General features: G+C 34.2%; 1 protein-coding gene across 1 annotated transcript in view; it reads right to left on the bottom strand.

Moving 5' to 3' along the window:
* The window catches only part of LOC150108263 (protein Aster-B-like), a 227862-nt gene extending 224874 nt beyond the window's left edge, over positions 1–2988 (bottom strand). The window contains exon 1 of the mRNA XM_090415712.1: positions 2926–2988. Within this exon, the coding sequence (XP_090271838.1) occupies positions 2926–2931 (6 nt within the window). The 5' untranslated portion in view covers positions 2932–2988. The remainder of the gene's footprint in view (positions 1–2925) is intronic.
* Positions 2989–17035: the final 14047 nt, after the last annotated feature.

Here is a 17035-nt window from a genome sequence, read left to right as displayed (position 1 = left end):
CAGAACTGTGTCATGTGACATCTTTCACCGGCGGAACACTTGTAACCAGTTCGCGGAACACAAGTGTTTCGGGGAACACCGGTTAAGAACCACTGGTCTAGACAGAAAAATTAGATGGGCATAAATCAAAGGTCTATATTTGAATCCCATAACAGATATAAACTAAGTCGAAGAGCAGTTAAAGGAACTCAGACTTTAAACTATATTACAGGAAAAAATAAAAATAGAAAAAAGAGAGAGAAAAAATAAAGTAGCAGAATATATTACAAGGAATATAGTTGTGAAGAGGTTTCGCCTCTGAAAAATCAAATAAATGTAGAAAAGAAATATTAAATATATTTTATTTCATCTTTTAAGTTAATGAATCAATGCATCGTCTCTTTGGAGAAGAAAATAAATAATTAAATATCTTGTTGAGTTTCGCAGAAGTCGCGAAACACATTCATCGCTAAATGAAGTAGTGATAAAAATCTCAGTATCACAATTATAGTTTCGAGATATATATGTTTATCAGCGATCTTAAATATCTAGAAGAGAAATCATTGAAACAAAATAAAATAAACGCTGTAATAATAAAATGAAACTGTAAATCAAAAAAGATTATTAATATTAACAGTCATAATGCCAATTATCTAAATTCCCAAATTTATAGCTGGTTTTTTTTCTCTCCCATAATCAGTACGCTGAGTTACACTATTTGTGCAAAATAAATAAATAAATAAATAAATAAATAAATAATGTTTTTTTTTTCTTTTTTTTTTGCAACTTTACTGTTGAATTCATCTCACGTAACTTAGTCTCTATATAACAAAATACTTTCTCTTTACTAAAATTAGTAAGTTAATGTTTCCTGGTTTCAATTGTAACTTATTACATCATCAAGAACGAAACAGACTCAGCTGGATATAACTTAGCAATAGCATAACCTCCTTATGCCACACATAGATGGACGAGCTTTCAACCAGAAGGCCGATAAGAGTGATTCGAGGAAATAAAACTTACAAATACAGCAGGGTTACTAAATTTTAGCCCTTTTGAAAGAAGAAGAGTGGGTTTTGTATCCTTGAGATTTCTTGGGAATAAAAAGTTAAAAAAAATGTGAATGCCTTTACTTCGTTGAATCGTAATGTGAGAATATGTCATATGATGCGTCTTTCCCTCAGTAGTGACAAATATCACTTTTCAACCTCCTATCTACCTTAGAGAATAATATTATATATGGATGCTCCCATATCAGATGTTCTATTTTTGCGTCACTCTTAATTAACATTTGTTTGCAGTCTGTCAGTTTTCTTTATTTTTATCTGTGCTTATGTCCTTGTCTAAAAGCATAGAATTTCAAAACGATGATAGACAGGAATAATCAACCACGAACAAACGATGGGGGATGATAAAGATAGCGAGTACAAATGAAGGTCAAGAAGCCAAGAAATAAAATAAAAAACTAAATTAGTTTTCTTTTCGAATATTGTTTTAAAAAAAGAAGCAAAATTATTTCTACTCCGAATAATTTTTCAGTGACTTGTGACTGATAGGAACGTTTGCTAAATTTATTTTATTTTTTTTTATATAAATCTCATACATTAGAGGTTGTAAAACCTGTACATATCGTGCGTGGTAACTCAGATTCAGTTGAGAAACTCTCATAGATGTTCCCTAGTTACTAAACAGCATTCGAGCGGTGATTTTTTCAACTAAGAATATAGTCGTTATCGACTAAGCCGCCGAGACTGCTGGTGACTTTCTTAACCTCCTAAGTTCATTATAATGTATTGCCATTATAAAGAATTTAGAGGTACAAAACAGATTAATTAATTTAACAACGTGTAATTTAACTTTAGACGTTGTTTAATTGATAATACTGAAATCGTGCGAAATTTAACTTTGTTAATCTATTTCATCCAATGATCTTATATGTGTTTACTTGCCAATTATTAATTGTTATAGTGTTCAATCCGTAATGCTATCGTTTTACTAATAAAATGAAAAGTTACAATTCAAATATTCTTGAAGATATATTATGATATCAATGTGGCAATTTCAAATTAAAGTGAAACTCAAATTTGAAATAATACTATCGGATTCGTCAACGAATTCTATTAGCGTGCTTTTATAATTAAAACGCGTTTTAAGCTGACAATGTTAGGTGGCGTGATTCATAAACCAAACGACGAGGGTGACACCACTAGTACGAAAGACAGATGTACCAGCAACAGATCTAGTACTTCCTTCCTTCCGAATAATAATGATAACAACATGAGAGTTAAACATATGAGTTTAATATTTTTATCTTCTCGATCACATTCAGTGACACAAGTATGATTTCTCATATTTGTCGTACATGTATTAATTTAGCGGTTTTGCATTGAGTTCATCTATGATAAAAAGGTAGTAGTATCGTAAAATGTCCTAAATAGAATGAAACGAAAGCAAATAAAAATCTAGTACTTTTTTCCTGCATAAGTTGGCACAAAATATTTTTGCTGGGTGGTCATCCTGCAAACGATATAAACATGAAACTGTTTGAATATAAAAATTTCCGCTCTGAAAAAATAGCAAATTATTGCAATGAAATAATGTAACTTAAAATCTACAGACGTAAAAAACATTTCTGATGTGAAATAATAATAAAAGGTAGTAGTATAACTGAAAAGAATGAAAGCATTATAAAATAAATTAATATAAAATCTCCCGTAAAGAACATAAGAATAAAATAATATTCTACCAAAATATAAGTTCTCAGAAAGCAGTTTACTTAAAAATAAAATTAAAAAAATAGTAAAAATGAGTAAACATTTTATAATCTATAATCAGTTATTTTATGGATTCAGTTTTATATTTTAATATTAATAAAATATTTGGCTTATAACCAATATTACTAATACTGTAAGTAGTAATGTTTATTCTAACAGAATAATAAATTACCTGCATTATCCAGCAACAAAGTATATGTTGTACTTTTTTTTCTGATTACTGCCCTGTGTTTACTTTAGACAGATGTTGCATCGTTATACAAAAAACCTTAGAATGAAATGCGGTGAAGGGTATCTCGATATCAGTCCTTCCTCGATATTCTGATAACTCTATCGAACGAGTACAAGATAGGGCCAAAGAGCACTTTATGAATTAGTTTTGATTTTATTTGGAGGATAGACTGTCTATTTACTAGTTTGCTATACAGCAGATTACCCGAAGGATAGCTATACAATAAGATGCTAAATGCATAGTTTTGGATATAGACAAGTCGTTTTTTTTTTTTTTTAATGTATATTTTAATATTTTAATTGCTAACATTTTAAGTGTAGTATATCAAGAAATGGATCAATTACGCTTGTTATGTACGTGCATGTTTCTTCTTTTCGGATATTTAGGACCTCACCTGGCGGGTTTAAAGAGCAAAGGCGATCGGCCATGCAGGTTAACCTAAATTAAAATTCTCTTTCTACCAAATATCCTTTACATCCCTCGCAATCGCCAAGGAAAGTATTTCAGACTAACCTGTTTATCGTGTAATAAAATTGGTCCACTTGACCGATGCAGTGTAATATTTCAATACTTACCCTGTCAGGAACAAAATAGCTATGCCGCCCGTTTTTGATTTTTTTATATAAAATTTAATACAACAGCATGATAAATACCACCGGAGTGTAATTGGAAGAACGGCGGTACATTGCGCTTTTCTCTGTATAGAGCCTGAGTTCGATTTTCATTATACCGAGAGGAACTTTCATATGTTTTTTTTTTCCTCTTCTTTCAATTGAAGGTGAACAAAAGCAATTTTCAGATAAAAAAAAATACTATTGGCGGCGGACAATAGATGGCATTAGTTGTAGTCGGTTGATTATGTGGAGAGGATGAGTTGTGTGCAGTAAAGTCTGGATGAGTGCTTAGCGGTGTAACGTAATAGTAATTTTGTTTTTTTTTTAGGAATTGCGATGTGGACAACGACAGAATGCAGATATTGGAGATGATCATAAAACAATGATAGTAATTCGTGTCATAATCAGAGCCAGTAAAAGTATTTGTAATACTTTTATTACAAAACCTACTTTTCTAATAAAAATATTAAGTAATACTTTTGTTGTAATCCAATTACCGTAATAAATGTAGCTCGGTTAAAAATACAATTCGAAGTAGTCTGAAATGTTTGTAAAGTACACGGCGGTCCATAAGTCACAAAGGGAGGTTTAAACGTGTAATAATTTTATTTATTTATTAATTTAAATTATTCTTTTTTTTTGTTATAATGAAATTCAAAATCTGAATTTTTTTTTTTTATTAGTTACGAAAAACCATATCACGTAAATGGCTTCCATTTTCGGCTTCACAAAGACGGGCCCTTTTACAGCAAGTTCCATGACAGCTGTCACGGAACTGTCAGAATGTTTCTGACTACAGCGCCCTGCACAAATGTTCTCCTTCAGCTGTGGAATTCTCTGGGGCTTGTTCGCATATACCTTTTCCTTCAGGTAATCCCATAGGAGGAAGCTGGGAGCCACCAGATCTAGAAGACTATTAATTGCAAATCTTCTCGAAATTATTCGCTCGCTAAAATGTGCTGATTTTCTATATAAAATTGCACGCTTTTGGTTTGTTGTTGGGTTGTGAACTTTACCATGATTAATTTCCCAAATGTTCCTCAGAATACCTGAAAAAAAAAAAAAATAGTTATTTACATTTTAAACCCAGTCGTGACTTATGGGCCACCATGTAGTTATATTCTTCATTATAAGCATATTAGCTAAGCTACTGGAAAGAAGCTTAGCTATATTTACAGTGAACAATACTGCAGAAGAAATATAGATCTAAAACTTCTTGAAGCTTTTTCACAGAATCAATCCGAAAAACGATAAGGAATCCCACACAAGTGATTTAAACTATTTCGTGCATTCCATATATCTACATCAGGACCGTGGAGATAAAACATTGCTTTTCAGTGGCGCACCCAGAGGGGGGGAGAGGGGTCCCTGGCCCCTCTAAAGAAAAAGGAAAAAACACAAGAAAAATTTCCAAAAATCTTTCCCTAATTAATATTCTTTTTTTTTTTTTAATTTATGTTGTGTCTTGTCTTTTATTTCTATACTACTTATGAATTAGCGGTCATTGCAGATGCTCAGTCATAGGGCGTATGCGGTGCGTAGTGTGTATTCTCAAATCGTCTACTCAACTCGGGTCCCCTCCAAGATTAAATCCTCAGTGCGCTACTGGTGCTTTTGATAAAGAATTTTTGATAAAATTAATTTGTTTAAAGAAAATCTTAGAGTACACAGGAAAAGACGAATAATTTCTACTTTTTTTTTTTTCACGTGTGCTTAATGCAGAAAACAGAACTGTTAATGCTTTTGTTTCTAGCATTCTTTTATATAATACGATTTTTTGTGGATGTATTGTTTAAAAAACTGCGTTTTGTTATAAGAAAACTGTATTACTCAACGTTGTTATAATAAATGGTAAGAGGAAATTAATAAATGTACAAAAATGTCAGAAAAGATGATATATTCCATCAGTATGCTCGTTATACAAAATACAAAAGCATTTTTGTTGCATAAAACTTTGGGGAGTAAAAAATAAATAAAAGTACCTGTAGCTTTAAGATGAAATAGCTATTTAAATGGCTTATAGCCGTGTTAGTTTCTTTTGTTTTTCTCCACCTGTTTTAGTTGGTTAAAGTCATCCAATCTGTAGCTGAAATTACTCTTTCCATATCTGTTGTATAGTCGGCTACCTTTTTTCTTTCCTTTTTAAAGTAACTTCTCTAGTTCTGGTAGACTGTGTAGCTCAGTGAAAGCAGTGTGAGAGTCCATCATGCTAAGCTACCCAAAGAATGGTCGATCTCTGGCACATGGAAGCTGGTTTTGTTTCTCCCAGAACCTCAGGTTTTTCGTCTCGTAAATTTAAGAAAATTCACCCTAAAACTCACACTGTTTCAGACAGCGAAATATGATATTAGGATTAAGGATCAAGAGATGGCGGCACTTAGTTGCTTCTCTTCACTGGATGCCATGTATAATGAGTGATAGCATTGGGTTAGCTATATTTGATTGGCTACTGTTGGAGATTGAACTGCTCCTTCAGTCTCCAAAAGTTAGGACTACAACGGCCTAGCTTATTCCCTATAGGGGAATAAAAAAGCATTAGCGGATGTTTAGCTGTCTAATTATAATGTTCATAATATGCATCATTTTTAGCAGCATAAAATCTCCTCTTTTTATAGGAAGATTATTCAAAGAAGAGACCGTTTTCTTCTTGATTGAAGAAATGAATAAATCTTAAAGAAATCTTAAATGAATCATTAAATGATTTTTCCTCTATTATATCTAATTTACTTCTGAAAGTGATTCTTCTGCATGTACTATAATAGCTGAAATATAAGAAAATGTTTGTTGTCAAGTGAGTTATGAAGGCTCTCTCTACTTTTTGAATCTATGAAATAATTGTGGAACGTATTTTTCCTGGGTTGAATATATTTTGCATGTACGTGCATGGCTTTGCAGAAACCTGTCTAGTTCCATATTGAGAGATTAACTGAATCATATTTGAGTATAGTATCCGACAAAAGTTTGCCCCAGGTAAGTACGAATTTGTCTTGCGGAGACTTGGGATTTTATTACCCCAACTCAGAAAAACAGCATAGAGCTTGCTCTATATGAGTTAGGGTTTAGGATCAAAGATACCAACAGTTAACTATTGTACTCTCGATCGGATGCCTTTAAAATTATCAGTTACCATAGGCTCAGCTGTAGGTGACAGATAAGGGTGAAGACCAGCTCACCACCGATTTTTAAGTCTCTAGATAGGGATAAATTAGATTCATTCCTCTATGCGAATAAAAAAGCTTTAAAGTATTCATTTTTTTTCACATATACGAGCACATAATAAAACAATTAAAATTTGCATAACAACTTAATGACTTTAGACGTACTTAACTGTCGATATTGAAGGCAACATGCTATGAAGTAAACAACCGCTCTTCATTTACCGAAAAGGAAATGGTAAAGTTATTTCACACCCACGCTTCACTTACACTCAGCATCCTTTCTGTCCTTATTTTGATATAATTAATCGACTTCTTTTTACATATTCTACTGTATTTTTGATTTGTTAAAGTATACTTCCTCCACTTTTTTCTGGAGCGTGTAATTGATTTACACTATTGTGCCGATCAAACGCGTAACTCGTACGTGTAGTTATTTGTCTCGCATTACGATCAAATGTGTCTAAATCGGCTGGTGCATTCATATTGCTCCTATTGTATATCTGATTAGAGAGATTTTTCATGTACTGATTGTTGTGGCATTGTCCAGTTCAGCTTTCTGTTTATAACTTTTTTTTTTCAGATATTCGGAGCCTGTTCTAACTTCTGGATAAAAATGCTGTCTACTCCATGTAAGTTTTTCTCTTCAGAAACTCTAGTTTTTAATCCCATAAGTCAGGAAAGTCGACATTAGCTCAGTGGGTTTCGATGAAGCACTTTAATTGGAAATCAACCAGCTAACGTCTTTTTATTCCCGTATAGAGAGTAGGCGAGGCCATTTCAGCCATATCTAACTTTTTGGAGACTGAGTGGGCAGTCTATTCTCCACTGGTAGCCAATCAGAAAAAAAGCTTAGAAAATGTTCCCTTAGTCGGTGACTAGAAGTTTTTTTTTTGAACCGAAGTTTTGTTTCTTGTTGTTAAGTTCCATGGAGTACAAACATCACTTCCATTGAGCTATGCAGGCTTTCTTTAATTTAATTGGAAACACTTGGATTCAAATTCTGTCTAGAATACAGAGCACCTTAATCAGACTTTTCAGTCCTAGGTGAGTTAGCAATGCTCCCGGCGAAGTGGAGGTATTTTTCATTCACGAGAATTTTTCATCGTGAACCATGAAATTCGGCATTTCATGAACAATTTACACATAAAAATACATATTTAGGCATTCCTTATTATTCCTTATTCCTTACAGTTATGACTACAAAAGCTAGTCTGAGAAGATCATGAGTCTGTATGGCTTCTTATTATATATAAGTTATATATAAATAATATATAATTCCCATAAGCTCTCAGGTCAAATTTCATACGAAATTTTTATATTTCTGCATTCAGCTTTGAAATCATCATCATCTCATCTTCCTTTTTTCCCTTTTACCTTGCGGTGACGAGGGTCTATTGATCATCGGACCTCAACCGTTCACACGATAAGGTGGTCAGCCCTACTCCTCGGTGTATCCTATGTCCATAGTGTTGAGTTCTCAAGGCCGGTTTGCCTGCTTTACAGGATGAAAAACCCCAGGATAAACTGGGGAAAAACCCTACTGTCCATGCCCACGACCAGCTAACTATGGCTGAGGAAGATCCTTCATCTTCTCATGTCACCGACGGGAATCGAACCTAGGACACTCCTTCCCCAGGCATATGGTTGCTAAGCTCACAGCCACTAGGCTAAACGCGCGGATGCTGGATTTATTACCGACTTGATTTGTATAATTTTGCATCCCCGAAATGACGCCTTTTGGCTCTTAGTTTTAGTAAATACTTGACGCACCGACCGAGAGTTCACTTAGGAAAAATACATCTCTCTGACACTTCGAGTTCCTTAGTATTAAACAAGAGTTTTTGCACTCTTAAGGTTTCTGCCTGGTCTCTGACGAAAACCAACCAGTTTGAAACATCTGTCAGGCAGTGAAACCTTATCAAAATGGACCAATATAAGACGAATAATATGGATACTTCGTAGCGATCATGTTCTCCTATAAGGTCCGGCTAGGGCAACTCGTAAATCCCAGCGAGTGTATTCCCGTAAGCTCTTTAGTCAATTTCATACGAAACTTTTAAAGTGTCTGTATTCGGCTTTGAAATAATGCTGGATTTAATATCACCTTGATTAATATAATTTTGCATCGCGAAATGAAGTCTTTTGGCTCTTTATTTTCGTAAATAGTTCAGGCGACATCTTCCAAATATAACTGGTAAAAGATCTTCAGAATCAGAAGTCTTTTTTTTGTGTGTGTGTGTGTGTGTGTGTGTATCCAAATTGTTTCAAGGCTATGTTGATATCTTCCTACTGGAAAGCCACAGGAGGAATGTGATACATCGTTTGAGATAAAACAAAAGGAGGTAATTTGCCTTGTCATCTATACAGGAGTGGGATGAGTGTTACATCAGAAAGTCAGATTATTATTTATTGCTGATGTTGTAGTCTGTGTGATGAGAGGTGGAAACAGACATCGACAAACGTTGCGTCCAACAGTTTTTTGCGAAGGAATATAAAGATGCGACTATGAATGGTACATGCAGAATGTGTTCTACATTTGGACTATCAGATGTATTGATGATTTGCAGATGTGGCGTGCTTCATTGAATGAAGATGTATTTCCTGTCTCAATCCCCCTTATGATAAACTTTTTTTTTTTTTCTTGAACCACCATGGCACACTTTTTATAAAATTATGGCTTGGATTTTGGGGTGGAAATTTTTAACAGAATGTGGAATAAAGACACTCATTCAAATCCGGATAACGTATGTTATCAGGATAAGGAGACAGGGAAAAAAGTAATCACATCATGAAAAAGAAACCGACGACTAAAATTCTCAAAAGATTTCACCACTTGTCGTTGTCGTGCCAACGGGCACGAGGTTGTGAATGGCTGAGGAGCCAGTGCTCTACTAATGATGAAATAGATGAGATTGTGATCTGAATTACCAAGAGGAGAGGTTACTTCAACAGTGTATCTGGAAGGAGAACTGCTTAAGAAAAATGAGATCTGGAGTGTTGTTTGGGTGGAGAGGATTATCAGGCACTCTAATCTGGAGATGAAAATTTATTTTAGGTCTCTTGCAGCAGCTACCCCCAATTTCTCTTCCAGCTTGGTGTGTGGAATTGAAAAAAAAAGAAAAAAGAATACTCAGCTAGAGCCACGAACATAGAAGCATAGAAATTAAGAAACATAGAAATTAGAAATAAAGTAACAAAGAAAGATGACTTCACTTTAGGATAGGCTGATTTCAGAATACAAAGATCCAAGGATAAGAACTCGAAAAGATTAGAATGCTTTTCAAAATTGAGAGAAGCGGTAGAGTTCGCAAACGAATGCACATAATGAAGCAAATATACTTCAAGCCATATATTATCCGCACAAGCACAGGTAACCATACAGGGAGAACTTTGGTCAATTTAAGTTGGTTGTGATTGTTGTGGCAGTGATTTCTGGTTTCAGAGAGCAATTCTGGATGTATAAAGATATGCACGAAGAATTCTGAAAGAACATTTAATAAATTTCAGAGTGGTCTACGCTATACGAATGGAGTTAGATAATCCTGCAATTACTTTTTATCATTTATCATTAAGGAACAATACTCAAGATAAATGTGGTATGCAAAAAAATTTAATATGACTTCAAACAAAAAAAAAAAAAAAAGAAAAGAAAAGGAAAATAAATATAATAAAATAAAAGAAAAGAAAAGCAGTGATGTGTCAGAGCTGGCTCAAGCCAGCCGATTATTGTTACAATTCTCAAGCATTTTGCTAGTCGGTTGTTAAACCGGCAATGGCTATAAACTGTAGAGTAACACACAGTGGTCATTTACGTATGGTCGCACCTGACGAGCAGCAGGGTTCCAAGGACTAGTAAAGGAATTAAAAAAATAAAACATCTAAAAGAATTAAAAGAACCAATTTTAAAATTTAATATCTGAAGAAATTTATCATTACTTTCAAAAGATTATAATCAATGAAGATATTTGAATCGAAATTTATGATAGAAATTTTTACTAGAAAATGTTATAGATTTTTATCCTATCAGTTGTTCTAACAGACACTTAAGCGTTCACGATCTTTTCAAGTATTCTTGGACTTCGCGGCCACAACCGTAACTCGCGGATAAGAAGGTTAGCCCGATGCTTCCCGGTGTATCCTATGTATGTAAATTCGAGTATTCATGGGGCCGGTTTTCCTGTTCTGGGGGAAGAAAAACCCGAGTTTCCGGGTGAAAAAATCCCCGACTGTACGTCTCACAGATGCGAGACCCTTTGATACTTCTGCGCATGTCAGAAGAAGGAGAATTCATTCCGAAAATATTGTAATCAATCCATCTTCAGGGATGAGTTGTTTATTATTACACGTCGGAAAATTAGCTTCTCTTTTATGATCATTGTAGTTTTTAAAGTGTTAACTATTTTGTTAGTATAACAGTTGGAAAATTTTACGTTTATGCACGTGATTTCGAATGTTGGTAACGACTTGTACAACGTTTTATTCCTTCCTCCCCTTCAACATGAATTGACTCTTCTTGGCACATTGCCAGCTGAGAGCCCCGGTGAGAGAACGCCTTTTGTCTATCAAGACCAGATAAAGGTTCCTTAGGTCACTGACGAGAATCGAACCCGGGTCTTTCGGACCAAAGGGCTTCGTCTATACCAGTGGTCGCCAAGGGTTCAATATAACATTGTTAGGGGTGGACTCGGGCTCAGGGGTCGATAGAAAAATATAAGATATCATTGTACGGGTAATATTTAATTCCGTTAACTTAGATTACCTCCATCCTGAATGACAACGCAATTAAAAGTGAATCTTGGGGATAGTGATGACATGAATAGGACCTGTAAGTGGAGCAAGGCCATGAAAATAGTTATGGAGGCCGGTCAAGTAGGCAAAAATGACGTATTAACCAATAAACGGATGTCGGTGGTTCCCCCCTGCCAGCGCGGTGGGAGCGGGATTGCAACATGTGCGCGGTTGCTTATTTACTTATACTTACACGTATTCGATCCCAGTCTCTTTTAATATCGTTAACAAGTTATCGTTACTTTTAGTAACGATGCAATGAATCCAGCAAAAATGAAAGATCATCTTCAAAGACTCCATCCCGATAAGAAAGATAAAGATCTAAACTTTTTTAAAGAACTGAAAGAGAAATACACTCATCGACCAACTATAAAATCATTTATGAAAGCACCTGCCGAAACTGACAATAAACAAGGATTAACAGCCTCCTATAATATTTCTTTTAATATAGCAAAAAAAAAAGGAAAACCATATACAATTGCAGAGGACATTGTCATACCCGCAATCAAAGAAGTAATTTAAACCATAATGAAAAAAAATTCTGACCCTGTTTTCGAGTGCTTACCATTGGGTGCGAATACCATGAAAAGACGTATTGGTGAAATGGCTGAAGATGTAGAAAAAACTGTAATATCAGAACTCAAAAATAGTACGTTCTCCATCCAAATTGATGATCTACATTCGATAGTTCTTCTATTCTTATAACTTATGTAAGATCTTCTTTCTTCTTCCTAACATGGAATTTAGGCCATGTGGCCTGTTCCGGTCTCATGCCATCTCTTTCTTGGTCTTCCGATTCTTCTTTTTCCACTTATTTTGTATCTGTATAATATTTTTGGTAGTCTGCTATTGTCCATTCGATTTAAATGTTCTAGCCATTTTTGTTTATACTGTCTTATGTAGTAATTAATTGGTTTTATTTTCAGGGATTGTAAGATTTCTTCATTTGTTTTGTGGTCCCACTTGGTATATCCAGCTGTTTTTCTGAGAAACTTCATTTCTGCAGTAGAGTTGGTTTTGACAAGACATTATATAGTCTGATTCTAGTGTGTTTTTGTACCAGGGATGGCTTAAATATATTATTTATTATACCATTTACTTTGACAAAGTTTGATATTTTAGTGTCTATGTCTTTTTCTTCTTCGTATGATAGATCACATCCCAAGTATCTGAAAGTGTTTACTTGTTTTAGTATTTTATTATCTATCACTATTTTACTTCTTATTGGGTTTTCTCCTTTGAATGCCATTATTTTTGTTTTTTCTTTGGATATTGTCATATTATATTGCTTTGAGATATCATTTAATGATTTTAATGATCTTTGTAAGTCATCTTCTGATGTAGTTAATACTATTTGACCATCTGCAAATAGTAGTGTATCTATCTTCATTTGCTGGATCATTTGTATACCAAATGGGTTATGCTGTTTCCAGATTGTTAATATTTCATTTATATATATATTGAAAAGCAGAGGTGAGAGGGTACATCCTTGCCGTGCTCCGCTTGATATATCTTTCCATTCTGAGGTGTGTTCTAATTTAACTGCTATTTTATTTCCTGTATATATTTCTTGAAAAAATCAGCTAACGCCTTTTTATTCCCGTATACGGGAGTAGGCGAGGCCATTTAGCCCTATCTAACTTGGAGACTGAGGGGGCAGTTCAATCTCCACTGGTACCCAACCAGAGACAGATGGCCCAAAGCTATCACTAATTACGCGGTATGCAGTGAAGAGAGACGACTCAAATGTGCCGCCATCTCGTGGTCCCTAACCCTAACACAATATATTTAATGTCTGAAATAATGTGGGTTCAACGGTCGATTTTCTTGAGTTTACAGGACGAAAAACCCGCTTTCCCGTGCCAGAGATCGACTAACTCGGGAACCGGTCGAAAAAAGGCTTAGGAAAATTTCCTCTAGTCGCCGACTAGACTCGAAACGAAGTCTTCCTTCGTGCGGCCAAGCGCGGTGGTATGCAAACGCCACATCCACTGAGCTACACAGGCTTGAATAGATTGTAAAAGTTGGTTTGGTATGTTTAAATCGGTTAATATTTTAAACAATTTTTGTTAATAATTTTATCAAAGGCTTTTTCATAATCAATAAACGCCACATGTGTTTCTTTTTGAAATTCTCTTCTCGTTTCTATTAATAATTTTAAAGTAAAAATTGGATCTATGCAGGATCGGCCTTTTCGGAAACCGTTTTGTTCTTCTAGTAATTTTTTTTCTACAATGCTGCTTAGTTTCTCTTTTAATATTCCTGCATATATTTTATATTCTGTATTCAGCAGGCTAATTCCCCTATAATTATTGCAATTGGCTTTATTTCCTTTTTTACAGATTGGGATAACTAGTGCTTTTTTACAAGAGTTAGGGGTTTTTCCGGACATCCAAACCATATTAAAAAATTTCAGAAATCTTTCATTAAATTTTTCACCTGCATTTTTGTATAGTTCTATATTTATATTGTCTTCTCCTGGCGTTTTCCTATTTTTTATCTTCTTTGTTATATTTTTCAGTTCTAACATTGTGATATTTTCTATTAGGTCATTCTTTGTCTTATAAAATTTTAATTCATTGTTGTCATCTATCCAGAGATTTTGGAAATAGGTCACGCATTTTTCTAAATCTATTGTTTGTATTTTTATCTTTTCTTTTATTTCTTTATTCATGTATTTTATTACTTTATAGGTTTTGGGTTGTGGCTTAAATAAATCCTTTTCTAGTTCTGTTACCAAATTGTTCCATCTTTCTCTGTTTTTTCCTTACTTCTCGTTTTGCAATTGCACTATTTCTTTTATACTCTATTTCTGCTTCTATTGTTTTGGAGTTTAGCCATTTCTGGTAACTGTCCTTTTTGGTTTTTATTATATTTTCTATTTCTTTGTTTCAGTCTCGTAGTCCTCTTTTTCTAATCCATTTGTGCTTTATTCCTAAGGTTTCTGTTGCTGCTTTTGTGAGAATTTGTTTCAAATTTTCCCATTCATCTTCTATGTCACTTGATTCATATGTGGTTTCTGTTTTTAAGTTTGTGCATTTTTGATATTGTAGTCTAACTTGAGGATCCTGTAATGAAGAAATTTTGTAGCTTGGCTGGTAAGAATTTTCAATTCTATGTGTTTTTAGCCACTTTGGTTTAAAACGAATTTTTGCTGATACCATATAATGATCAGAGTTTAATTCAAAGCCTCAATATGCTCTTACGTCTAAAATTAACTCCGCTAATTTAAAATTTGTGATAACGTAGTCAATTACTGATTTGTATCCTCTGGCTGACCAAGTATATTTATGTATTTCCTTGTGTTTAAACATTGAATTCATTAATTCTCATATTATTATAAATGACAAAATCGCTCAATCTGCGACCATTTTGATTACATGTATCTTCGCCAAATTCACCTATGTTTGTTTTGTATTTTTTGTTTCCTATTCTGGCATTTAAGTCTCCTGCTAGCAGTAAATAGTCAATTTTGTTTGTTTTATCTATGGCATTCTGTAATTCTTTATAAAATATATTACTGTCTTCTTCTTTTCCCTCTTCTGGTACATATGCACCAATTATTGTTATGTGGCCTCTTAATGTCTTGAGTCTAATTTCTATTAGTCTTTCATTCATTTAGTTGTAATATACAATATTGTTCTTTAGGGATTTATGTATCATAATCATTATACCTGCTTTTGCTCTTTCTTCTTTTTTTACCCCACTGTAGATTTGTATATAGTTGTTTGTTTCTTTTGTACTTTTGTTTTTTCTTTGTTTCTGTTACTATACATATCTTTATGTTAGCTTGGTTTAGTTGTTTATCAAGTTCTTCTTCTTTGTGTGCAATGCTTCTCACATTCCATGTTTCAATCTTCATTATATGTTCCTTTTTCCAATTTCGTTTACCGTTTCCTGAGTTGTGGTCTTTTCCCTGACAGTCCGTCCGGCTTTTCTTTGCATGAAACTTGAAAGTATTTTGAATTTCACCCGGGCAGGTTACTAACCTGTCGCTGGGTAAGTCCAGTGGTAGGGCTGCTACCTAACGCCTCTGGACAGGCAGATCTAACAGCATTTACTCTGTTAGGATGTTAAGGTTATACCGCCCATACTCGGTCGCCAGTGCTTCGTTTGTACTTTTAGAACAGGATGGACCACGGGAAGGTGAGGTTGACATTTGAGTGGGAGAGGCTATGTATTGCGCTTCACCACCCCTTCCACCCCCTGATGTAAGAAATTATAGTAAAACCAAACATCAAATTATTTACGAATTTTTATTTGCAAAATATCTTGAAACTGATGGAAACGGGTTGATAATTTTTCAGCGATTGGAGGAATATTTAAATAAGTATGATATTCCGTTTACTAATATAACCGCAGTAGCCACAGATGGCGCACCTGCAATGGTGGGCCGTTATCGAGGTTTCGCTGCCTTTCTGAAAGAAAAAGTTCAAAGTGTACGTACTATTCACAGTGTGTTGCACTGAAACCAATTGTTGCAAAAACTCTCAGTGACGAACTGCATGATACTCTAAGAGTGTGTATTAAACCTATTAATCAAATTTAAGCTCATCCTCTTAAATCGCGATTGTTTGTCAAACTTTGTGAAAAAAATATTAAGTATCAAACCAATTACTCTTGCATACTGAAGTAAGATTGAGGTGCAAGTCTACAAAGATTTGTTGAGTCGTTCGACTCAACCCTAGTTTCTTACAGATGTCAATTTGTTTTTTCGAGTGATAAACTGAAGAGAAATAAGAATCATATTTTCCACTTGACAGACTTATTTTCTAAATTTAATGACGTAATGACGTACAGACCCGTCTACAATGTAAAGATGTCACGATTATTCAAGTTCGGACGATTCTTTTAAGCTTCCAAGCTAAATTAGCCTTATTTAAATCATCTTTGTTACGAAAAGATTTTCAGTACTTTTCGAATCTACGGCAATTGGAAGGAAAAGATGAAGACTTAAAATATACACAAAACATCATCCGAATTTGAGCGATGATTTTAAATAGTGCTTTGCAGATTTTGAAAACACGCACATTTCAGATTGGGTTATCACGCCATTTTCTACAGATATTGAAATTATCGAATGTAACTTACAAGATGAACTTATTGAATTGCAGTTGATCTTGAAGCTAAGACACTTTTTAAAAATAGGACTTTAAGTTACTTTTGGACGAATATAAATATTGTAGAAAAATATCCAAAACTTTCTGAAGTGGTACTCCCCTTTTTGCTTGCATTTCCAAGCTCTTACATGTTTGAAGCTGGTTTCAGCCATGTTAATTCCGTTGCGTTTTAAGTCTGAAACTTATTGATTTTGAACCCAGCATTGCTAATTTTGACAAGAGTCACGAAGCTCACCCTTCACATTGACAACGTTAGTAAATTGTATACTAAGTTCATAAAAGTCTTATTTTCATTGTATTATTGTTATCTAAATTAAATTTTATATTTTATATATGATTTATCTCTCCTATCAAATATGCAATGTTAAGA

The sequence above is a fragment of the Typopeltis vanoorti genome, chromosome 3 (genome assembly GCF_054136105.1).
Source record: "Typopeltis vanoorti isolate ZY-2024b chromosome 3, IOZ_Tvanoo_1.0, whole genome shotgun sequence".
Classification (NCBI taxonomy): domain Eukaryota; kingdom Metazoa; phylum Arthropoda; class Arachnida; order Uropygi; family Thelyphonidae; genus Typopeltis; species Typopeltis vanoorti.
Note: the sequence above shows the minus strand (reverse complement) of the source record. Positions and strands in the feature narration are given on the sequence as shown.